The sequence below is a fragment of the Clarias gariepinus genome, chromosome 26 (genome assembly GCF_024256425.1).
Source record: "Clarias gariepinus isolate MV-2021 ecotype Netherlands chromosome 26, CGAR_prim_01v2, whole genome shotgun sequence".
Lineage (NCBI taxonomy): Eukaryota > Metazoa > Chordata > Actinopteri > Siluriformes > Clariidae > Clarias > Clarias gariepinus.
In genome coordinates, this window is record NC_071125.1 from 10,655,448 (window position 1) to 10,680,476 (window position 25,029).

The window sequence follows — 25,029 nt, forward strand, 5'->3', positions numbered from 1 at the left end:
GTAATCTTCATTTTGAAAAAAGGTTGTCGCTAAATATTTTTCATCATTATTATTATTGACAAAATTGACATGTTTCCCTCCTTTAGCCACCCACTACTAGCTAATTAGCAAATAAAAGTCAGACATCAACTACAGCTCAATAACTAAACCACACTACCCACTATATATCTCTCAGTCTAGTTAAGTACACACATGGGGAAGACTGCAAATTTGACACTTGCCCAGAAGATAATACACTTTATAAGGAGAGTAAGCCACAGGTCATCTCTAAAAGCGATTTGCTGAAATCTGCCAAAAGGGAAAAGCATCATAGCAAAAAGGTGCAAAAACAATAGGGATGACCACAGCCTTAAGAAGACTCAGGCAAAACTGATTCAAGAACTTGGGAGAACTACATAAAGAGTGAAGTGAGGCTGTTGTCATTTCATGGGATTACAATTTTGCATTCCTAGTATAAAGCAATTCCTGACCCAGGCAGAACATCAGAAACATCTTACCTTGGATAAGGATAAAAGGAACTGGACTGTTGCTCAAAGTTCCAAAATCTTTTTTTCAGATGAAAGTAAATTTAGCATTTAATTTGGAAATAACTAACCCCACCCAAAGTGGAGAACTACAGAATCAAAGTTGCTTGAAGTCCATTGTGAAATTTGCAAAATCATTGATGATTTGGGGTGGTGTTGGTTCACTGTATTATATCATAGTCCATAACTCATGCATTCATGTGCTGACAAGCTTTATGGAGATGCTAATTTAATTTTCCAGCAGGACTTAACACCTGCCCACAGTTTACTTCAGTTTACTTTTCTTTAGATGGTGCTTCAACATATCCACATAATCTTACTTGTGATGCCATCTATTTTGTAAATTGCACCAATTCCTACTGCCTCAAAGCACTTAGACAACATGATGCTTTCACCCCTGTGCTTCACAGTTGGGATGGTGTTCTTTGGCTTGAAAGCCTCCCCCTTTTTCTTCCAGACAATGATGGTCAAAACAATTATGGCCAAACAGTTCAACTTTTGTTTCATCGGGCCAGAGGAATTATTTTCCTAAAAGTAAATCTCTTATGTGCAGCTTCAGACCATAATCAGACCAGGCATTTTTTGGCAAGTTTGAAGCTGCAGCTTCTTCCTTGCTAAGCAGCATCAATACCTCATGTTACCTCAATATCATCTCATTTTATTGTGAATATAGATGCTTTTGTAGCTGCTTTCTCAACTTTCTTCACAAAGACCTTTGCCTTTGTCCTGGGACTTATTTGTACGATTTGTATCAAAGTACTCATCTTCTTCCTGAGCAGCATGATGGCTGTATGGTTCCATAGTGTTTATACTTCCAAATTGAGTTTGAATGTAGAGCTTAAAACACATCTACAGGTACACCTTCAATTAACCCTAATTATGTCAATCAGAAGCTTCGAAAGCTATAACATAATTTCTGAATTTTTCCAATCTGTTAAGGCAGTCAGTATACATTATGTAAACTTCTGACCCACTGGAAACAATATACAGTAACCACCAACACAACTGCAGGCTAATCTATCCAGTGTGTCAAAACTGTAGGAAATTAAAAACCCTTGTGACTCAAACAATACATGCACGAAATATTATCTTTACAGTTTGCATATATGTATTACTTGGGGGAAAATCCTTTTCTGCTTATATGTGTAGGAATCTGCCTCTGAGGAGCACGGAGTAACACAATTCCATTTCACCGCCTGGCCTGATCATGGAGTTCCTACAGGAACAAAAGATTTGATTCAGTTTCGTTGGATTGTTCGACAGCACATTGAGACCTTCCCGTTTAGTGGACCAACAGTGGTACATTGCAGGTAAACATATCAAATTATTTGTTTTTGCAATGTGTGTATGCATTTTATCATAGTAATTTAAATTTAAACCATCACAATGTCAGTCACTCAAAAGTAATAACATTTTGCAGTTTTAACTTTTTTTTGTTTGTTTCTCTGCAGTGCTGGAGTGGGTAGAACAGGTACTCTAATTGCCCTTGATTTGTTGCTGCAGCAGATGGACAAAGAGGATGAAGTCAGTGTTGCTGACTGTGTACATCGCATGAGGCTTAGTCGACCTCTCATGGTACAGACTCAGGTAGGTTTCAACATAATGACAGCACTAGTAAGAGCCATAATCATTATATAAATAAGCCAAGAAAACTTATAGGCTCAATACTGTTCAGGGAAATATAACTCTTAGAGTAAAGAATAGTTACCTGATGAATTGAATAGGTGAGTGCAAATTAGGTGTGAGCAGAGAATACCAAAATTTAAAAGGGCAGGATTACCAAGTATCTATTAAATAATACAAGATTAATATCCGGACATAACACTGGGGTGGGCATGCCAGCATTTGCGTCTATAAACTTCTTTCAGTGGAAGGGGCTGATAGCAGCTCACTACAATGGCTGGAAAAAACTACTGGCAAAACTATTGGCAAATCTATGTGTCACCCAAGTGACAAAGCAACAGGGGGTCCAGGGTGAGGCTGACAGAATGGCTTCACACACCACACTCCAATTAAAGACGACCTTTACACAGTACCAAGATGTTCAGGGTGGAGCTGACAGGACAGCTCCCCACACAATGTCTCTGCCCAAACCATCCCGTTATGAGACAGTAGGTCTCTTATTCATTTTATTTTTCTGTATAGTGATAATTCTAGTTAAACATTATAAAAACACCATTTTCTACTATTTAAAAAGGTTTAGGCTTGAAACCACCAATGAACAAGAAAATGCAGTTAACAAGCAAAACATTTTAATTTCACATTTTTTATGAGCTTATACGAGGAGGACGTCAGTAGCTCTAACAAATGGCTTGGACTAAAGGGAGAACACAATGGTTTTGCTTGTTTTAGCAAAGTTGTGACAAATTTGTGTGGTTAGTAAAATACAATGCATTGTGCTACAATGTGCATCAGCAGCTGCTACAAATATTTGGTGTAGATAGTGATCTTCTATTTGTGAGTATATATCCTCACCTGGGAGACAGAAGTTCATTATACGTTATTTTTATTGAATTAAATATTTAAACATTGAACGTTCGTATATCAGGCACTTTTGGGGCACAGGCAGGTCCCTATAGTTGTCTTATATCTCCTGGTTAATTTGATTGTAAAAACAACAACAACAAAAAAATACCTGTTTCCAAAAGAATTAGGTTGTTGGAGAGCCACCATGTGTCCTGGTAAAAGTATTTCACTGTCAGGGGTGCAATGTTAATAGTCTTGATAACTCAAATAAAAGATCCAGTGCAGGCAAATAAATAAATAAATAAATAAATATTTGCAAATATTTATATAAAAAAATCAGCTGTGTGTCTGCATTCAATACTTTGGAAGCATGCACCTGGGCTTTGCACCTCGCCTTGTAAAAATCACTAGGAGGATAACACAAGCATCAATGAGCTATATGCAATCTAGGATGACCTGATTTTTACAAGTTGTGTTTTTAAACACAATTTTCGCATTTTCTGTACAGATGTGATCCAGGAAGAAAAGTATTATCACCTACAGTGCACTCCACCAAAGGCAACAAATCCTAGCTACATACTGTATGACGACTTCTCCAACATCACTGATTAAACTACGACATTCACCTTAAAATAGATTACATCATCCATCATCTATAAACGTTGATGCTGAGAGTGTGCTCTGTAGGTCAGATTTTAGTTACAATTTGGGTTTAAACCTGCCCCCCAAAACACACTGTCAGGATCAGCATTACTGCACATTCTGTACATAATGTGTTCCTTCTGACATTTGCCTCTCTGAAATGGTCAATGCCGTCATTGGCTCACAGAAGACCTGGATTAATCGCTAAGCAATAACTGGGCCAGGTCTTTGTACATCGCCTTGTAAAAGTCACTAATAGGATGATACAAGCATGACATGTATGTAATATAGGATGACCTGTTTTTTACCAGTCATATTGTTTAAAACCCCTCAAATTACGTTGTTCACACTCTTGACAAGGCAAGACACTTTGCAGCAAAGCTGTGTGCATTTGTGCCGTGAGTTCATGGCTTGTTCAGAACATGTTCCACTAGGGGTGACTGGGACATTAGCAAGATAATGGTAGAATAAAGGAAATCAGATATACTCCTTTATTTTTGTTTAAACCTGGCCTCCAAAAAAAGCCAACTTGTCAGCATCAGTATTTCTGCACATTCTGTACATAAAATGTTCTATCTGACATTTGCCTCTGTGAAATGGTCAATGCCAAGACAACTTTGCTGTCCTTGGTTCCCAAAAGACCTGAATAAATCCTTGAGCAAAACAAACAAAAAAAAAACCCAACAAACAAAAAAACTAATCCAGGTTACACATATGATCATAACTTCAAAGTAAATAAGATAAATGTACAGTGGTTGTTTTGTTCGCACATGCTCCAACATTTACAAGGCCTGGCCTAAGATTTCTATTTTATTTTATTGGAGTTGAATTTTTTAAGCTTAATACCTTAATAACAACCAACCAAGTTTTTATTTATTTTGTTTCCTGTAATATGTAGCTCTCTTGTAACAGGTTGTGTAAAATGTATCGCTATTCAATTTATTAGCTTCTCTATTGTCATGCCACATTTGACTGATTGTCTTCTCATCAGTACACTGATAAAATAATTTAGCTGCTGCTTATACATCATGTCTGCTATAAAATATTCTGAATCATATATCAATATTATAATCTTAATTGATGTCACCCAGTCATTTAGGACACAGCACCTGCGTAAACTCTTATTCCCTTTACTAAATGTAGGCAGAGAGCCAAAGATGAATTTGGCAGCTGTTTCCTACTTCCCTCAAAAGCATTGTACTATGTAAATCTTTTTTTTTAAATGCTGTGTGAACTATGAGAGTATCAATGTCGTACCTATACTTATGAAAGAAACTGGAAATGTTTACTTTATTTAAATTACAATAATTTGATTCCTTTACCGAGCACATTTAATTAAGTAATTAATATAATTTGCTATGCAATTAGCACTGCTGTCGGAGCCGCTGTTAATGAAAATCAATCCACACCTTTTCATTTGAGCTCTATGGTATACATTTATTATTTTTTTAAACTACAATGATATAGTGGTACATGCAAATTGTGAAATGTTAAACAGGCTGTAACTAACATAACATTTAAGTTTAATGCTCAGGTTTCCAATCTCTACTGGTTTCTAACAGATTTAGTAGCCCTTCATAAAATGCCATTTATCATATCAATACATATCAATAAATTAGTAAGGTGTGTAAATGTCAAGCAAAAATAAACCTAAAAAAAAAATAGTTCCAAACAGTTAATTAACTTTAACTGATGCCCACAAAATCCATAGAAGCTGCACAGACAACTGGGGGTACCAAATAAATGATAACAGTAACGGTTAAAAGTCAGGAATGGCTGTATTCTATACTAATAATATTTTGTAATATATAACTAGTAGTAGTCAGCGGTAAAAGGTAACTAAGTACATTTCCTTTTTTGCTGTACTTTGCTTAAGTACCTGGATTACTGGATACTTTTATTTTTACTCCAATTATGTCCTAAAAACAATATCTGTACTTTATTACTTAATTTTCGCATGGCATTGCATTATATAACCGCAGTGGCGTGTACTATTTAAAGAAGGTTTATATCACCACCTACTAAGTATTATACAACATTTTGCGATTTGCATTCCCTTCATGAAACATCTAGTCATGTAGCAGATGGTTAACCTTAAACACAGAGTGTAAGGTGAATGGTCATCTCAGTTTTTGTTGCTGGAGTAAAACTGGTAGCTGACCTATTTCTAGATTAAAACAAAAATATGAAGAGCTCTATTTATTATAACTGAATTTTCTCTTTTTCTTTCCCACAGTCGCAATATGTGTTCCTGCACCAGTGCATCATGGATTCTCTGAAGCCCGAAGACAATGCCAATCCTGAGCCTATATATGAAAATTCGGATATCATTTATGCTAATGCAGTGGCTCTTAAAGAGTTTAAAGAAGCCAGCTAAGGAGTCTGAATATACATGCATATATAGGTGCATCTCAATAAATTAGAATATCATAGATTTTTTTAATTTTAGTAATCCAATTTAAAAAGTGAAACTAATTATGTAGCTTCATAACACACATACTAATAGAATTTCAAGTATTTCTTTCTTGGAAAGTTGAATGGAAGGGAAAAATGTGGTACAAAAAGATGCAAAAGCAACGGGGATAACCCCAACCTAGAGAGGATTGTGACCGAAGCCCATTCAAGAATTTGGGGCATATTCACAAGGAGTGGACTACAGCTGGAGTTAGTGCTTCAAGAGCCACCATGCACAGACGACATGGGCTACAACTGCCGCATTTCTTGTGTCAAGCAATGTTTGAACCAGAGACAACGTCGAAAGTGTCTTACCTGGGCAAAAAGGACCGGACTATTGCTCAGTGGGCCAAAGTCCTTTTTTCGGATGAAAGTAAATTTTCCATTTTATTTGGAAAGCAATGTCCCAAAGTCTGGAGGAAGGGGGGAGAGGCACAGAATCTGCTTGAGGTCCAGTGTGAAGTTTGCACAATCAATGGTGGTTTGAAGAGCCATGTCATCTGCTGGTGTTGGTCCACTGGGTTTTTCCAGGTCCAAGGTCAGCGCAGCTGTTTACCAGGAAGTTTTAGAGCACTTCATGCTTGCCGCTGCTGTCCAGGTTTATGGAGATGCTAATTTTATTTTCCAGAGGGTCTTGGCAACTGCCCACATTGCCAAAAGTACTAATACCTGGTTTAAAAACCTACCTAATTGGCCAACAAACTCACCTGACCTAAACCCCTTAGATAATCTATGGGGTATTGTGAGAGGAAGATGCAAGACACCAGACCCAGCAATGCAGGAGTGCTGAAATCACTATCAGAGCAACCCGGGGATTACATAACACCTCAGCAGTGCCACAGACTGATCACCTCCATGCCACACTAAATGTAAATAGAGCCCTAACCAGGTATTGAGTGCTGTACATGTTCATACTTTTAAGTAGTCTAACATTTCTGTATTAAAAATCTTTCTTTCCCCCATTGGTTTTAAGTAATATAAAACATTTCTGAGATACTGAATTCTGGGTGTTCATTAGCTGTAACATCAAAATGAAAAGAAATAAATACTTGAAATATGTATTTAATAGGTTTAATATTTAGAATTGAATTGCTGAAATAAATTAACTTTTTAATGATATTCTAATTTTTTGAGATGTACCTGTATATACATACAAACAAACGCATAGCCTGCCAAAACAGTACAACAATACCACATTACTGCTCCTGTAATAAAACTTACCTTTCAGCAGACACTAGGAATTCTGGCCAACTCAACCCACTGCTGTAAGACTTTTTGTGGGATCCGGTGCAACTTTTCTATATTCCTGTGGAGGCCAAATCATAGAAACTTCAGATATGGAGTTATAATGACTATTACGTTGAACAAGGAGAATAAGTGAAAAACTCTGTGTTCATGCCTGGCAAGCATCTTTAATATCAAGCAACCACAGTTGCAAATAACTGAGATATCATAGCAACAATGTATTATGACACTAGCATAGCAACTCCCTAGCAACCAAGTAGGTAAGTATTGCAGTCACCCAACAACAACCTACTATCCACCTGGAATGGCATTTCACCTGGGATGGCACAGAACTACTTCGCCACACCCTTACAACCAACAGATCAGGCAGCGCAACATTTTAACAATTGAAAATTTTAATGCTTAAATTTTGCAGCACTTTACTCTATTAATGTTTTAAAATATTGTAATATATTATAAAATAAGCTAAGGAAAGTTTTTTAAAAAAGTGTTAAACTTTAATCAATGACAACAAAACAATTTTATCTGTTGATTCATATGTTAGCTCTTTTAGCATGTCTAGCAGCCTCAGTTAAACCAACATCAAAGTTTATCCTTGAACTTTAACCTTCTTTAAACTTGATTCTTGTTTAATATAATACAGAAGAAAAAACAGATTTGCTTGATACCTGATATGAGGCTATAACTTGCATCATAATTAGTGTTTTATAAAAACTATTTAGATCATATTGGCAAAAGTTTCATTGTGCTCATGATAATGTAGCCAAAAACTTTATATTAGTAATTTCCTTCCTAACCCCACTTAATATGATTGATAAGGGTAAAAAGCAAGCAACTGCCTGATTAGCATTATACAGACAGAATGCCACTTAGCCCAATATGCAGGTCTTTGGATTATGGAAGAATATTGGAGTACCCAGAGGAAATCCAGCAAGCATGCAAACTCCATGTACACAGAGACGGGAAATGAACCTGGCCAGGAATCAAACCAGAACTCTGGAGGTGCAAGGAGACAATGCTAATCACCACCCTACCGTGCCACCTCAACAAAGACATTTTCAAGAAAATTATATATATAATACATGATTAGATAACTAGAAAATAGATCTTTCTTTGCTATGTAATTTTTTTTACGCTATTTCAATAAATAAAAAACATGTATAATGTGCACTTCTGTACAAATACATTCTGCAAGAAATAGTACAAAAGCATGTAATTTAAGGGCAAAGTGGATGTTTCTTGGCATCTCAGCTCAAATTCAGGGTGATTTAAGGGTTCTAGCAAAAATATCCCCTTAACCACTTTAGGAATTACAGCCATCTTAGTAAAGTCCCTCCCTCTCTCTATACAGGCACAAAAGTGATTACATAGTCCAACAATTATAAATATTAAAATTGGATTAATACCTGGATGCAAGAAACCATCAAATGCTGAGATACCTCTCTTGAGCTGCTTTACATTTGCAGACAGACAATGTAAACGTCCATATTAATAATTATTACAGAGACCGTGAGTTTGTGTAAGAAAACGTAAGTTGACAAACCGTGTCAAAGTGTCAAACCTAAGAATTAACAAATAATTTTAATAGTAATAAATAGCAATTCCTATTAGTCAGCCCAGACACCAATGTAGTTAATGTAGAGTGCATATGAACAGAAGAAAAACAATACACGCACACATTCTTATAGTTTGTATAGTTCTTGTAGTTTGTAAAATTCCTCTACAATAGAAAGACTATAAAATAGTGACTATTCTCCAACACTCTAACCACACACACACACACACACACACACACACACACACACACACACACACAACAACAACAACAACAACATCACACAGTTTCTGCAGAGATTTGTTATTGGCAGGACTACACAGTATTCCTCCTAGGGTTTGGCATTCATTACTGGAGCTGTTCTGTTCGAGTCAGATTACAGTTCCCATCTGCAATGTCTTTCAAGATTTAGAAAGGTTCTTGTGGGAATAATAATCTTTAGACGAAGCACCATTTTGTTGGTGCTTCTTCTTAATGTCCTTGATGTTTCTTATTTCTTTTTGTTCCTCTTCATCCCCAGAATTCCCAAAACACATCTCTATCATGTCCTCTACTGCCTCTTCTGTGTCAACAAACTTCCCATGTTCCTCTTGTCTCGTCTCTAAATCTGGGGGTAAATGCTCCAGAACCAAATTGCTAGGTAATGGTACTGAAAACTTTTTAGAGATGTTGTGGAGAACACAACAAGCAGTGACAATGCGAGCTACGGGCTTGAGATTACCAACTCTTGCAGCCCCGAGAGTGTGCAAGCACCGGAAGCAGGTTTTCAGACAGCCAAGGATGTGCTGAATGGATTTCCAAACCTCAGAATGGGCTGTGTTGAAGCGTCTGGCGGCATTGGTCTCGATCCTGGAGCTTTCTACAGGGCTTAGCACATGTTTAGCTTTACACAAACCTTTACCACCTGTGGACATAAGGATGAGTAATAGGTCAGAAAAACAGGGATGCTTTTTAAATATCAGTTGTTGTTTAGCTAATTAAATAGAATATATTTAAATATATAAATATTTAATTCATTCATTAATTAATCTTTAATCACTTTCAAAGTCATACACATTAAAAATACTGCTATGATGAACTGTTGATTCATTAGTTATGAATAGTTATTTAGTGGACAGAGTGTGAGCGGTCAGTCATATGACACACTGAGCCACGTTCCCACTACATCCTCAAAACCTTTTTTAAAATAGGTTAGAACTCTGACTGCATACACACACACAATCATTTAGTTTCTAAAATCTAGAACTATATTGATTTTTTTCTAAATTATAAAATAATTTAATTATGAGATTAAGCGGTGTTGGGGTATGTTACTTTTTAGAGTAACTAATTACATTACAAAATTACTGTCCTTAAAAAGTAATTACAGCATTACTTTCTGATAAAAGTAATTAGTTACTTTTCCATTGCAGAAAATGGAAATTTCTGTGCGAAGTCATTTATAAAGATTCCTCATGCATGTTCTTTTAGTCAAGCCCTTTATTCTACCATTATCACTCAGTGAAGTTTGGCCCATATTCTTTTAACTACTAGTACCAATATCTCACCAATGCGGTTTCACGAGTTTTGGCGCTGTGATTAGGTTTCCATCTTTCAAATTTATTTTCGAAATTAACCTCAAACAGCACCTCAGATTAGAGCCATTATGAAATCGTTACAGAGGATGGGTAGCACGCACAGATTAATATCAACTTTTTAAATGAGATTATTGCATATTTTTAATGCCTTCAGTGTCAAAAGAAATAAAATTGAAAAAAAGTCCATAAAATTTGGAGTACAAACTTTTGACTGATAGTGTGTATTTGTTTGTGCACATATATTCTGACACCTTTTTTCACAACTTGCATTAACCTTTTCAGCAATTTCAGTCATAGTAACTCCACTATTGGATCGGATTAGACGGGCCAGCCTTCGCTCCCTAGCTGAATCAGCAAGACTTGACCGTCCGTGACCCCTTCATTGGTTTACTGGATTTTCTTCCTTGGGCAACTTTTAGTAGGTCCTGGTCATTGCAGACTGGGATCATTCTAGAAGAGCTGCAGTTCTGGAGTCGCTCTGCCCCAGTCGTCTCGCCATCACATTTTGAGCCTTGTCAAAGTCACTCAAATCTTTGTGTTTGACCATTTTTTTTGGTGTTTCCAAGACATCAACTTCGGGGAATAAAATGTTCACCTGCCTCCTAATTTATTTCACCCATTTCCAGGTGCCACTGTAAAGAGATATTGCAACTGTACCTACTGTTAGAAGGGCCAAACTGTCATGGCTAGACAACAGGGCCAGATCCAGATCAATTTCTCCCAAAACTGCAGCTTTTGTGGGATGTTCCTGGTCTGCATTGGTCAGCATCTACCAAAAGTGCTCCATTTTCCGGTGAGGGTAATGGACAGAAAGCTGGCCTGATCAAATAGAAGGGCTACTGGAGCTCAAACTGCTGAAAATAATGCTAGTTCCCATAGAAAGGTGTCTGAACACAGTGTATACACACACACACACACATCTGTGCATCCAGTGTACGTTAATCCACTCACCTAGGACCCAGGTCTGTCCATGCTGAAGTCTGTTAAATTCCTGATAAATGTTTGAGCTTTCCCAAACTTCCTGTTCCTTTGTCCCCCCAGGACGACACTGCTCCACACTCAGTAGATTTCCATCAATATCACTTATGATCTGCACCATTACTGAATGGTACCCCCTGGTGTTGAGGAAGAGATTCGCTTCATTTGATGTAGGGTTCACCTGGACATGTAACCAACCCAAAACCCCGACCACATTCGGAATGCCACTTATGCACTTAAACCCTTGTGCAACGCCCATGCGGTCGTCGTAAGTACGAGGGAAAGTGATGAAGTCGGGGGACATGTCCTCCAAGACCTTGGACACGGTGTTAATGGCATCGCTTGCGCTCGCGTAATCCAATCCCAACGCGTCTGCTATTTTCCTAGAGAGAAACCCGTGAGCGTAGTAATAAAGTGCCGCGAGTGTCATTGCTTCAATCAAAGTGGCGTCGCCGTTGGGTCGAAACACATCCTTTTTCATGCGCGCTTTAATGCAGTCCACAATAAACGTGAGACACTGGCGAGGGAAATGAAAACACTGCGACAAAAAGTAGTCATCGAAAATCTCCAGGCGACTTACTGACCCGCGGCGGAGCTGGTGTGTGTCGCGGGGCTCCGTGTTATTGCTGCTGCTGCCGGTGGTGGTGGTTAGAACTTTAGGAGCGGGTTCTCTACACACACCTCTGTATAAATCCTCCTGCACAGCGAGCCATACAGCCCCAGCGTAAGCCATACTCACAGAAAGCCAGTTATAATTAACAGGATCTGAACCCCGAAACGGATCATACAATAGCCAGGCAAAAACGGGTCCACACGCATTTAAAATAAATCAAAATGATAAACAAAGCACTACACTCCCTCTGCTCCTTATTGCTGTTGTTTCAGTTTCAGTCATTCAACTTAGCGTGTACACAGAGGGAGCGTTTCCTGGGGAACAGCAGGGCGCATTTTACTTCCGGGTGGAATACCACAAGATTGTGTCAAAATAAAAGTTTAATGATAATAATAATAATAATAATAATAATAATAATAATAATAATAATAATAATAATAATAATAATCATCATCATAATAATAATGATGATTTTTCTTATTATTATTATAAACTATGTACTATGGATGAGCAGAATGACAATATAATATTGATATCACAATAACAGTAACATTACACTTTTCTGAGATATCATGAAGATATAGATTTAGTTAACTGTCTTAAAAACAGACTAAAAGATGTTTTCTCTCTCTCTCTCTCTCTCTCTCTCTAGGTATTTTGGTCCGTCCACATGCCACCCGGCACATCGGGCAACTGATACTCCCCACCTTGGAGATACTGTATATCTGTAATTTCTGTGGCAATTATTTAAGGGGTTGAATTGCCAGTTCAAATTGTCAATCACACACTACGCATGTCTTTGTAATCGGCACGGGGAGAACATACAGACTACACTCACACAGACCTCAAGGAAGGAATAGATCCCTCTACATGTAGACAGTACATCTCTCTGCTGACTTTCGCATGACAGCATCAACAGTTGTCTGACTACTGACATCTTTAGAGGAAACATACTGAAATACTAAACATTGCTGCTATAAAAAGGCCATATATGTCAACTGTTAAAGTGTGTATACATTTCTTTGGGCTCCTCTGTGTGTGTACATATGTTAATAAGTAAATCTATTCTGTTTAAAAATATATTTATTGAATATAAGTTGTGGTGACTTTTTTTGTCAAATAACATTATTATTTTTACAATAACACATATTTAAACTGCGTCTTCCTGCCACATACTGATAAGTCACAATGCGCAGTTCACTCTAAACAGAAGCATGAAGCCCTTAGTCAGTTTAATCCAGTGATGATTCCAATAAGGTCAATTCAAACAGTTAGGTTCAGTGTTGAGGCGGCACAGTGGCTTAGTGGTTATTACTGTCACTTCCAGGGTCTGGGTTCGATTCCTGCCTCGGGCTCTGAATTTGCATGTTCTCCCTGTGCTCTCTTATAGTCCAAAGACATACAAATTAGGCTAATTGGCATTCACAAATTGCCTTTGTGCCCTACGTCTCCTGGGATAGGCTCAAGGCCCCCACGACAAAGTGTTATAAATGTTCACTGCTGTTGACAATACATATAGCTTTAATTTGTAAAAATGTATAAGATAATTTGTAAGATAAAACTAGAATAAGTTCTGTTCTATATCAGATCAGTCTGTATCCAGTTAGCCACATTGTATAAAATGCTAGTCCGAAAAGATTAAAACTATGTTTCTTAAACATAGTGTAAACTGTGTACGTCAATGGCAGGATTGGATATCAAATTTAACAAGTAGCTTACACTAAAACCTTAAACCTGACCATACATGACTATGATCAAAACAATGCATTGCTCCTCTTGCCCTTTGCAAGCTCCTTCTGAGGGTGGGAATGATGGGAAGCACTGGGAGAAACAGGAGTCATTAATATCCAGACTACGATTTGGATAAACTGGACTAAGTGGTAAATCATTTAAAATAGGAAAAAAATCTGTGTAGGTAAATGTAAAGATTGTGGGGAGAAAGAAACTTTAGAGCACGTTAAAAAAATGTTAAGACATAACAAGGTGCAGGAACTGGTAAAATATCTAAAAGAAATAAAGAAACAATTTAATCTACAGGATCTGTTACAAAAGAGCAAAAAGGATAAGTGTTACATGTTTCTAAATTATTTCAATGGTTTAAAAAAAAACAAATGTAATCCAATTTAGTTATGAATTTAGTTAACCATTTTAGAGGCTTGACCTACACTCCGTTCCACACGGTGGCGGTAATGCACATTACCTTGTTTTTCAACAGCCACTAAACCTTAGGAGGAGGAAGAAGAAGAAAAAGTAGCGCTTTTCCAGTTAAAATCAACTTCAAATTCGTGATTTAATATTTATTGTTCTGTCTAAAATAAAAGTCTCACAGGTTTTTGAGTGCGTAAATGTATCTAGGGGTGTAAATCTCTCACGGTTGTTTGCTTGCTAAAGTTAGTTACCGTAATACAGACTGAATGTTTTAAGTGATTTAATAAATTAAAGGTGTCTCAAACGATGTTCATTAATAAGTGTCCTCGTCCATCGTTTCTGATTAGTAAGTATAAATTTTTCTAAACGCATGCATTTTGATACGCTCTTTATTTACAGTTTGGGTTCATAATATTGTTTAACTACGCACTTAAAACAACTGTTTTTATGGATTAAAATCCATGAGCTTTTTTCGTCATTCAGATTGTTTCCTGCACGGAAATGCCATCAGTAAACAAACTGTGCGACATGTGCGGTATTTTGTGGACGCAGGAAAGCGGTTCAGGAGCTCCACGAGCACTTCTCAAGAGCACCGTACCCCAGGTAATGGTTCATAAACATGCTTTGCCGCTAGGGGGCAGCACATATGTTGCAAACTTGACTGTAGAGCCAATTAAATTATACCCATATTCTTATACATGCACTAGTTATTCCTTATGTACTGTATATGCAATGTAAATACTGTACTGTTTAAAACTGTTAATGATGTGGACTTGTAATGCCCCGACATTTATAAATACTTGACAGAATATCTGAGTGCAGACACAGGGATAAGAGGTGCACAAACTGAATATACTTGACCAGCACCATGGTGACCCACACACACAAAAAAATCTGAATCAACTAATTAACTCTAAACACCTGCAAAAGATTCCTGAGGCTTTTAAAAATTCCCAGCCTGGTTTATTACTCAAAACCGCAATCATGGGTAAGACTGGGGACCTGACTGCTGTCCAGAAGGCCATCATTAACACCCTCAAGCAAGAGGGTGAGACACAGAAAGAAATTTCTGAACGAATAGGCTGTTCCCAGAGTGCTGTATCAAGGCACCTCAGTGGGAAGTCTGTGGGAAGGAAAAAGTGTGGCAGAAAACGCTGCACAACGAGAAGAGGTGACCGGACCCTGGGGAAGATTGTGGAGAAGGACCGATTCCAGACCTTGGGGGACCTGCGGAAGCAGTGGACTGAGTCTGGAGTAGAAACATCCAGAGAAACATCCACCGTGTACAGGCGTGTGCAGGAAATGGGCTACAGGTGCCGCATTCCCCAGGTCAAGCCACTTCTGAACCAGAAACAGCGGCAGAAGCGCCTGACCTGGGCTACAGAGAAGCAGCACTGGACTGTTGCTCAGTGGTCCAAATTACTTTTTTGGATGAAAGCAAATTTTCTATGTCATTTGAAAATCAAGGTGCCAGAGTCTGGAGGAAGACTGGGGAAAGGGAAATGCCAACATGCCTGAAGTCCAGTGTCAAGTACCCACAGTCAGTGATGGTCTGGGGTGCCATGTCAGCTGCTGCTTTATCAAGGGCAGGGTCAATGCAGCTAGCTATCAGGATATTTTGGAGCACTTCATGCTTTCATCTGCTGAAAAGCTTTATGGAGATGAAGATTTCATTTTTTAGCACGACCTGGCACCTGCTCACAGTGCCAAAACCACTGGTAAATGGTTTACTGACCATGGTATTACTCTGCTCAATTGGCCTGCCAACTCTCCTGAGCTGTATACCAAAATCATCAATATTAAAACAATAAAAGAATACAATTAAAACAATAAAAGGCTTGAACTACTTCAGTTGTGTGTAATGAATCTAAAATATATGAAAGTCTAATGTTTATCAGTACATTACAGAAAATAATGAACTTTATCACAATATGCTAATTTTTTTAGAAGGACCTGTGTGTGTGGGTGTTCAGGTATTTCTAATGACATGGATAGTGTGTGTACACCTAATATAGCAGAAAAATGAGAAGCAGAACACTGTCCTAAACTAAACCTTACTGTCACAGTCACAGACTGGGTTAGACTAGGTTTAACAAAGAAAAAAAAGGAATAAAGAAAAGTATGTATGTATTTATGAACAAATATTGAAATCTTACTGTTTCACTATTTTAAATTACTTTCATTTTTTAAATAAATGTTTGAAGTAATATATTGATGACAATTTTATGAGGGATCCTGATAGAATTTTTCAACTTGGTAAAAAGTCCAACTAAAAACTTTTGCCAGATTCATTATAACAATTAAATAATAATGGTGCAAGTAAATCATTATTGCATATTCTTTCTCTCATTTTACTGATTTTCTAGGTTGAGAACTTTAAGTGTTGTGATTAAATCTCTTTGATCTTTGCCACTTCAGGTCAGACCGTGGTCACTGAAAAGCGAGGTCCAGTGCTTACTGTGGGGATTAATAGGCCAGAGGCGCGTAATGCTGTAAACCAGGAGACCGCCCAACGGCTATTAGAAGAGTTCTTAGCCTTTGACCAGGATGACACCTTGAATGTAGCTGTGCTACATGGAATAGGTTAGTATTTCCTGAAATGACTTGATCACACATGATAATTTTTCTTTCCATAAATCTGTCATATAAAACCCTAGCAATCCTGAACAGTACAATATTTTTTTGTATATCTCATTATTATCCTTTTGTGTACTTCTCTTTAACTGAGTTTTGCGGGTTGATTTTTGCAGGAGGGAATTTTTGTGCTGGTTATGATCTTAAACAACTTTCCCAGGATGCGGATGCCATTGCACTGGAGCCAAATGTTACCCAAGGTCCTGCTCCAATGGTAAGAGAAGAAACTTACAGTAATCAACAACTATAGCATTATCAAAACACTAAATTAGGTACACCAGTTAATTATGTATGCAAAGTTTGCCTCTTTAGTTCTGTTCACTCTAGTTCTTTAACAAGATATCCAATGTAATTAAAATGGTTTATGACATATGTATTTGTCAGAGCTGTAATTGCATAGTGTTTGTACTAGCTACGTATTCCATGCACTAATAAATCCTCTGATGAAAAGTATTGAGAAACACTCATAATGAAATAGCCTTTACATAAAATGGATTAACTAATGAAATACACTCTCTTAGAAACACTGGCACATTTTCACATTGCAGTTTTCCTGTCAGCCAATCATGCGGCAGCAGCATGATACATGCACATTACAGTAGTTAGGGTTTACATCAAACATCACAATAAAAAGAGTGTAATTTCAGATTTTTTTTATTGTGGCATGTTGGTACCAGAGGTGTCTAAATATTTATTAAATTGCTAATCTCCTGGGGATTTACTCTAATTTTTTTATTAAATGGTGCAAAAAAAAGCAGTTTTGTTGGTGAAAAAACACCTTATTATTAGGAGTTATAGGGCTCCAGTGAGAGTCATAATCAAATTTTATTTCGGTCAATATCGAGATCATGCATTTATTAAAAGTTCCTTTGTTGAATTTCCTGATGAAAAATTCACTTCTGCAAATGGATGCATAATAATTGGGAGGGTTAGTCACACAACCCTCCTGTAGGTCAGATAAAAATGGCCAGATGTTTTCCAACTGCCAGGAAGGATATAGTAACTCCATAGACATTTTATACAGTCATGATGAGGTAGTTGTGATTCTGCTCCTGTCAGCCAAGAACAAGAATTCGAGGCTATTATGGGCACAGATTCAAACTGGACAGTCCTCTGCCCCCCAGATGCCGGCACTGCCAGATGCCGATAGCCTCAGGCCCTTGTTCTTTGCTGACAGGATTGGGAACTGATATGGTCTTCTGTTTTTGTAGTCTATTCATCTCAAGGTTAGATTTATCATGCTTTCTGATACTTTCTCCATGGTTGTAAAGGGTGCTTATTTGAGTGTCTATAGACTTTTTCAGCTTAAACCAGTCTGGTCATTTGCCTCTGGTCTCTCACATCAACAAATTGTTTTAGTCTGCAGACTTTCTACAGACAGGATTGCACCACTTTGTGTAAGCTGTAGAGACTACTACAGTTGTATGTGAAAATAACAGGAGCTCTGTAGTTCCTAAAATATTTAAATCGACTTGTCTGGTACGACAATCAGACACACATTTTTTCGTTGTATGCATTGCATTGCTGCCACTTGATTGGCCGATTAGTTAACGGCATGAATGTACAGGTGTTTCTAATAAGGTGGAGGCTGTGTGCATGCTGTGTATTGTTGCAGATTTTCAGGTTGTACAGTTACAGACATGATGAGTGCCTTCTTACATGTTTTATTTCTGTCTGTTACTAATTCTAATGGAGCTGTACCTTTATACTGTACCTACTATAAAATACAGTCTTTAAGAAAATTTTCACTTTGTTTGCTTCCAAGGGTCCCTCCCGCCTAAAGCTGTCAAAGCCACTGATTGCAGCAGTGAGTGGTTATGCTGTGGCAGGGGGGATGGAATTGTCCCTGATAGCTGATCTCAGGGTTGTGGAAACCAGTGCCATTATGGGGGTTTTCTGCCGCAGATTTGGTAAAATCCTTATGGCTTGATTTCCTATATTTTTGCTCAATAAATAGTAATAAGTTAAACAATTTAGGAGTTATAATAGGGTAAATAAAACCCTTTCTGATCCTGTGCAGAAATTGTTATATATAGATATATCTTGGTTAGGTACAGTGCAAAACTGTAATAAAACTGTTTTATTATTCCGATTAGGTACTGATTGTTAAGATGAAATACATCTTGCATGCTTCAGAATCTTGGTTGCAGTATGATTGGCTCTGTGCTTGACTCGCTGCTGTATGCCAGTTTTCAGTGTGCAAAGAAAGACCATTTAGTTCCGTTTTATATTTTAAGAGTGATTTATATTAAGTGTAACCTCACTGGGACATGTCACTATCACTAACCTGATTATCTGTGTTTGCATTTATATGCAGTGAAATCCTGGGATTGCGAGTAACATGGTTTGCGAGCGTTCCGTAAGACGAGCAAAGATTTTTAATTAAATTTGACTTATATAAACGAGCAAGTCTTGGTTTATGAGTACCGAGTATCATGTATCACGCATGCGCTTCTTGTTTTGATGCCGAGTGTCACATGATCACAAGTGAGCCAATGTTTTTTCCCTGTCGCGCGCTGTGGAATTGTGAGTAATCGTCTCCCCTGCTGGGTCTCTCACTGGTATAATCAACATCCGTGCACGCGTGTACTGTTTACTATAACACTGTAACTATGTGTGTGTGTGTAAAACATAATTTTATTTTGTATTTGTAAGCCTGTGTGTACAGCGCGTGTGTACTGTTTCTTATAACACATGTCTGTGTGCAAGTGTAAAGCAAAAGAAAGTCACATTAGAGAGGTTAAAGATCCATTTTCTCCCTCAGCCTGTCGTTATGTGTGTGCGTGCATGTAATTTGACACCATTCACATACTCTCTCTCTTTCTCACCTTAAGTGTGTGTTTGTGTGTGTGTGAAGCACCTACTCTTTGCTTCACACACACACACTCTGTTCTACACAGAAACACTGCTCTGTCGCGATTCTTTTTAAAGGTAAAGTGGAGATTCATTCGAATTTGTATATTTTGTATTAATTATTTTTATGTGTTTATTTTTTTCGGCTGTGGAATGAATAATTTGAGTTTCTATTATTTCTTATGGGAAATTTTGCTTTGATTTATGAGTGTTTTGAAACACGAATTATGCTCTTAATCCAAGGTTCCACTGTATATTAAAAAAAAAATCTATTCTAGTAGCAGTCTGACTAAAACTGTTACTCCAGTGGCATTAGTGACATCAGCAGTGAGGTTTTTCTTGAATATACTTCTGACTAAAAAGAGATGAAGCCTTGTTAGGAGAAGATAGAAAGGAAATGTTTTTATTTTGCGAATAGCCCATAAAAAAATTATAAAGGGCAAGCAATGATCCTTTGAAAGACTTTACCGCAATCTGCGTCTGTCTGCCTGGTGGGGGAGCTAAGGTCCTTGACCAATGACATAAGTGCCCAAAAACATAGGACAGTCAATTAAGTCCATTTAAGTGTAATTAACACTGAAATACAGACTGGCAAGTGCTTCGGTCTTGGCACAGAGATTATCAATGGAATTTGGAGTTACTGTTATAGCTTGGACAGTGCAAAAGCTTGTTGGCAATATGAAATATACACAAGGCTAATCTGATTGAATATGATTCTCCATCTAATATGGAGACTATTTAAAAAAATCTTAATTCCAATATTCAGTGTTAACTCAGACACCTGTCCCTGGTTTAACACACCCCAAGGATCTTTTTTGAGTTTTATTTTTGAATGCCCGTTGGTCTAGAGGTTATTTGATGTGAAATCCTGAGTCAGAACATCCATGCATATTCAAATTACTTTTTGTTAGGAAGCTCTTCTGTAAGTTCATTTTGAATCCAATCAGTGACAGAAGGTTGCAGGTGTTCTCCATAGATTTATGCTTGGTCAAATATGGCACTATATTGAGCAATACAATATATTGCTTATTTAGCCATGCAGGCTTTTAGATATCGGCACCTGCACCATCCAGTCTAGGGGTTCTTTGTTGCCAGGCCTTAAATTGGCCCTGGCAAATAAAAAAGGTTTTAAAGGCCAGAGCAGACTTTGCTAAACCCACCTAGTATTATGTATAAACAAAGCTGGCAGAGAGTAGCTTTATATCCTGGTCTCAGTGTCTTGCCAGGGGGTATCAGTCAACTCCCTAGCAGAGGGATCATTTTCTACAAATTGAAGGGAGTGCACTGCCAGTGCATGCAATATTGTAGGTTTTCACCAGGGTATCATCAGTGCATATACATTTTTCTGAGCATAGTGCTTCATCTTATGAGTCCACCAGAAACGTGACACAAGCACCACCAGGAGGTCTGTGGCTACCATTGATCTATTTGTAAATCATTACATTATTATTGTTTTCGTGGGCTTCTTGTTGTGTTTAATTATTGTTTCTCTACCTAGGTGAAACTAAAAAGCTGTTTAGGATGCTTAGAATTGACTTGAATGGCTCTCTCTCTCTCTCTCTCTCTCTCTCTCTCTCTCTCTCTCTCACACACACATATATTAAAATTTTATTTATGCATTTTCTTATGCGTTTATGCATGACCGGCCGCTTAATATGCAGTATTATATCTAGTATTTTTCAAGCGATCTTTTAAATATAAATCTGTTAAATGATATACATTTTAATGTGATGGATATTTTAATCACTTATGATTATGTTTGTGTATTAATGTTTTGAATTAGATCAGCACAAAAAAGCAGTGTGTCCTACTGTGTCTTCACCTTTCTAGGTGTGCCTCTGATTGATGGTGGGACGGTGCGGCTGCCACAATTAATTGGTTTGTCTCGAGCTCTGGACCTTATTTTGACTGGAAGACCTGTAGGATCTCAGGAGGCACTGGCATTTGGACTAGCAAACAGAGTGGTGCCAGATGGACAAGGTACACAGAGATGTTACTACTATTATTATTATTATTATTATATTTAATCTGCCCCTGATGTTCAATGTTGGCTTAAAGCCACCATTATTATTGTGTGCATGCGTGCGTGCATGAATGTAAAAGAGAAAGGAAGAATGTTTTAATATTTTACCATCATTGAGACTTAAACACTTTTTTACTGCATGTTCTATTTGCTGCACTCACCACTCAGGTAAACACAGTTCTAAAAATTACACAAAAGGGTTGTTTTCACAGTAAAGGAGGAGGGGATTTCTTTTTTTTTTTTGTTCTTCTGTCTTTCCCTGGTTAAACTACTAAAAGGTCATGCCCACCCTTCCCCGCCCCACTATTAGCCTGAATTTCATCATGCTAAATTTTTTTACTTTAAAACCCTTCACATTGACCTCTCTGTCATTTTTGCTGCTTGCTCAGCTTGACAGAATTTTGCTTCATCCTGTTCAGGATGCCTTTCCTTAAATGGCATGCAGCCAGGGTTTTTTAAAATAAGTTCTGTTTCCTGACATTCAGGATGTCAGCTCAATGAAAGCTTATAACTGTTGTAACTCATCACACCTTTTGACTCCTTTGAGGGAGAAAGTCCCTGGGTCTCTACAGGAACTGTGTTAATGGTTCTTGAAATCTGTTGTAATAAAGGAAGACATTTTGAATAGTTTTTGAAGAACCCTTAAATGTGTTTACTATCAATTGCTGTCTTACAGTTCTGCACACTTGTGAGAAGAATTATAGTAACTGTTGCACTTTGTTAAAATAATTGAAATATCGATTTTTCGATCAATTACTTGTGTTTTTGTAAAATTTGTATTCGCAACTTGGGTTTATAATGCATTTTTTATAGTAATTTTTTGGGGACTTAATTATGGTCAGTTATTTGGGATGTTAATTCACCTGCAGATGTGGCATTAAGGTGGTGTCAGTCTTGCTCATACATGAAATATGGAAGCATGAATGAATATTACTATGGGCTTATATTAAATATATACTGTTTAAAGTAAAATGGTCACATTAATTTTGTAGTCCTTGCAAGTGTGTAAATCTCATGGATCATAAATATCTTCCTTGTGTGTGTGTTAGGCTTACAGGTAGCTGTGGAGCTTGCTGAGCAGATAAGCTCCTTTCCCCAGCTCTGTCTTCGTGCTGACCGCAACTCTGCCTATCATGCGACTTTTGACTCCACCTCATTCACACAGGCCATGCAGTATGAGACTGACAATGGTCTGCCAGTAATCAACGTTGAAGCTGTTCCTGGGGCAACCAGGTTTAGCTCTGGCATTGGAAGAGGTGGAAAGTTCTTTTGAAAGACATGATGAATGTGCTTTTACCCACAAATAACCACATACTAGTAATTATTTTGTGTATGTATCACTTAAGAGAAAGGGCATATGGTATTTTGACAACGGTTAAAAATGAACAATATAGTATTTCTTTGGAGAGCCAACATTTATCATCACTACAAAGATAATAGAAAAAAGAATTGTTGAAAAAAAAAATCCTAAAAACTAGAAAGTGAAGTTTAAATTGGGAAGTCCAGGATGTACTGTATTTTGGTAGACCGTTCATATTATAGTTATTGCTGTGATTTCAGTATTAGTAAATCACATTACTGAAAAAGTTGAAATTGTGTTGACATTTTGCATTGATTTTTGTTGATGTCCCAATATATTTGCTAAGGATTATGTAGGAGGGGCAATCTGTGGCACATTAAAATAAATAATTATACAAAAACACTACGTTGTGCAACTTAACTTTCAGGACTAAACGTTTCTAAACCTACAGCTCAGGCATAACATAAGCCTTTACTGACAATTTCTGTCATGTTGTCACGCCAAACAAATCATTGCACAAAAACATAACGCAAGCTTTTAAAATAAATTAAAAGAAGCTTCGAGGCAGAAGATTTTGCCTCAATCATTTTTGTAATCGAATTACTCGAGGAATCGTTTCAGTCCTACAAGGGACAAAACTATATGAAATAAAACCAGCATATACTTTGGAGTAGTCAATGTGCAGCTTGTATTGCAGTACAGATTACTGTCCTCTAACAATAACTTAACATGCAGACTTTATTGTCTAAATAACTGGCATAAATGAACATGTCAAAACTGTGTCCAAATTGTCACTATTTTGTGTGAGCACCATTGTTATCTAGCATGGCCTTATTCCTCCTGTGCATGGAATTCACCTGCACATGTTGTTGCTCCTTGCTTCCACTCCTCTATAATCATGGAGCCGCTGGATGTTAGACTCATGGCTCTTCGCTACCTTCAACTTGAGGACACCCCACAGGTGCTCAATAGAGTTCAGGTCTGGAGACGTACTTGGCCACTACAAAAACATAACCATGATGAATAGTGCATGTGACTCTGCATGGTTAAAGATGTACAGCTGTTTTGTAACTAGCAATTTTGACAGTAATAGCTGTATGTTGAGGGTTTTTTAAATTTTTTTTTTAGAGGACATTAAATCTACATTGTTGATACAAGCTGCACATTGACTACTCTACTATAGAAATAAAACTTGGATTTTTTTTATTGTCCTTTGAGAAAATGTACTAAAATGTTTGCTGAAACTAGTGGGGTGTACTCACTTTTGTGAGTGGGTGGAAAATACAGCTGCATTTACATTTAGGCATTTGGCAGACACTCTTGTCCAGAGCGAATTACATTTTTATCTCATTACACACCTGAGCAGTTGAGGGTTAAGGGCCTTGCTTAAGGGCCCAACAGTGGCAACTTGGTGGTTGTGGGGTTTGAACCTGGGATCTTCCGAACCGTAGTCCAATGCCTTAACTACTGAGCTACCCCTGGCCCTGATCAGCTGCACTGATCCAAAACAGTGGCTACTGGGCAAGCAATTCAACTCAATGGACCCAAAATTACCCATTTCAACACACCTCTTTCTCTTTTGCCATTTTTGACTTTTGGTGGTCCAGCGCCTTAATCTGTCACCTATTTGTGTTTTTTCAAAAGTTTACTGCAAATTTTAGTGTTTTCTTAGCTCTCAGCAAATCTGACTTAACTAATCAGCTAATTATCCGCCTTATCTGAATCAGAGTGGGTGTGATAAAGCGAAAAAACACTAAGAAGTTCAGGGGAGGGGGTCCTCCAGCACCAAGTTTGAAAACCACTGTGCTAGAGCATTGATCATTTGAAAAATGCAGGACAGAGTTTTCAGAACCACGTTTTGTAGTGTGTGCTGTGAGAAAAACAGCCTGATTCTTTTACTAGAAGTTTAAGTAGGGCTGGGCGATTTGGCCTAAAATCAAAATCTCGATTAATTGAACATTTTAACTTGATTACAATTAATGAACGATTATTTTGTTCATTTTTTTGCCCTTATAAC

General features: G+C 37.6%; 3 protein-coding genes across 3 annotated transcripts in view; 2 read left to right on the forward strand and 1 right to left on the reverse strand.

Moving 5' to 3' along the window:
• Positions 1-6,383, forward strand: part of LOC128513854 (receptor-type tyrosine-protein phosphatase H-like) — a 46,343-nt gene extending 39,960 nt beyond the window's left edge. Inside the window, exons 14-16 of the mRNA XM_053487400.1 lie at positions 1,674-1,834; positions 1,976-2,111; positions 5,869-6,383. Of these exons, the coding sequence (XP_053343375.1) occupies positions 1,674-1,834; positions 1,976-2,111; positions 5,869-6,009 (438 nt within the window). The 3' untranslated portion in view covers positions 6,010-6,383. The remainder of the gene's footprint in view (positions 1-1,673; positions 1,835-1,975; positions 2,112-5,868) is intronic.
• A 2,573-nt stretch (positions 6,384-8,956) lies between these two features.
• Positions 8,957-12,365, reverse strand: si:dkey-197c15.6 (putative nuclease HARBI1). The gene is made up of 2 exons (XM_053488066.1): positions 11,415-12,365; positions 8,957-9,790 (listed from the first exon to the last, which is right to left on the reverse strand). The coding sequence occupies exons 1-2, from the start codon at positions 12,172-12,174 to the stop codon at positions 9,288-9,290; spliced, it is 1,263 nt and encodes a 420-aa protein (XP_053344041.1). The 5' UTR covers positions 12,175-12,365; the 3' UTR covers positions 8,957-9,287.
• Positions 12,366-14,292: 1,927 nt separating this feature from the next.
• zgc:101569 (uncharacterized protein LOC449822 homolog) lies at positions 14,293-23,412 on the forward strand. The gene is made up of 7 exons (XM_053487706.1): positions 14,293-14,548; positions 14,686-14,805; positions 16,621-16,785; positions 16,953-17,050; positions 18,602-18,746; positions 21,520-21,669; positions 22,762-23,412. The coding sequence occupies exons 1-7, from the start codon at positions 14,509-14,511 to the stop codon at positions 22,983-22,985; spliced, it is 942 nt and encodes a 313-aa protein (XP_053343681.1). The 5' UTR covers positions 14,293-14,508; the 3' UTR covers positions 22,986-23,412.
• The last annotated feature ends 1,617 nt before the right edge of the window (positions 23,413-25,029 follow it).

Bases quoted from the DNA above. Each gene is read 5' to 3' on its own strand.
- si:dkey-197c15.6 (XM_053488066.1), bottom strand. From the start codon at position 12,174: ATGGCTTACGCTGGGGCTGTATGGCTCGCTGTGCAGGAGGATTTATAC. The intron at 9,791-11,414 runs GTGAGTGGATTA...TTATGTCCACAG, and splicing joins TGGACAGACCTGGGTCCTAG to GTGGTAAAGGTTTGTGTAAA.
- zgc:101569 (XM_053487706.1), top strand. From the start codon at position 14,509: ATGTTCATTAATAAGTGTCCTCGTCCATCGTTTCTGATTA. The intron at 18,747-21,519 runs GTAAAATCCTTA...TCACCTTTCTAG, and splicing joins GGTTTTCTGCCGCAGATTTG to GTGTGCCTCTGATTGATGGT. The intron at 21,670-22,761 runs GTACACAGAGAT...TGTGTGTGTTAG, and splicing joins AGTGGTGCCAGATGGACAAG to GCTTACAGGTAGCTGTGGAG.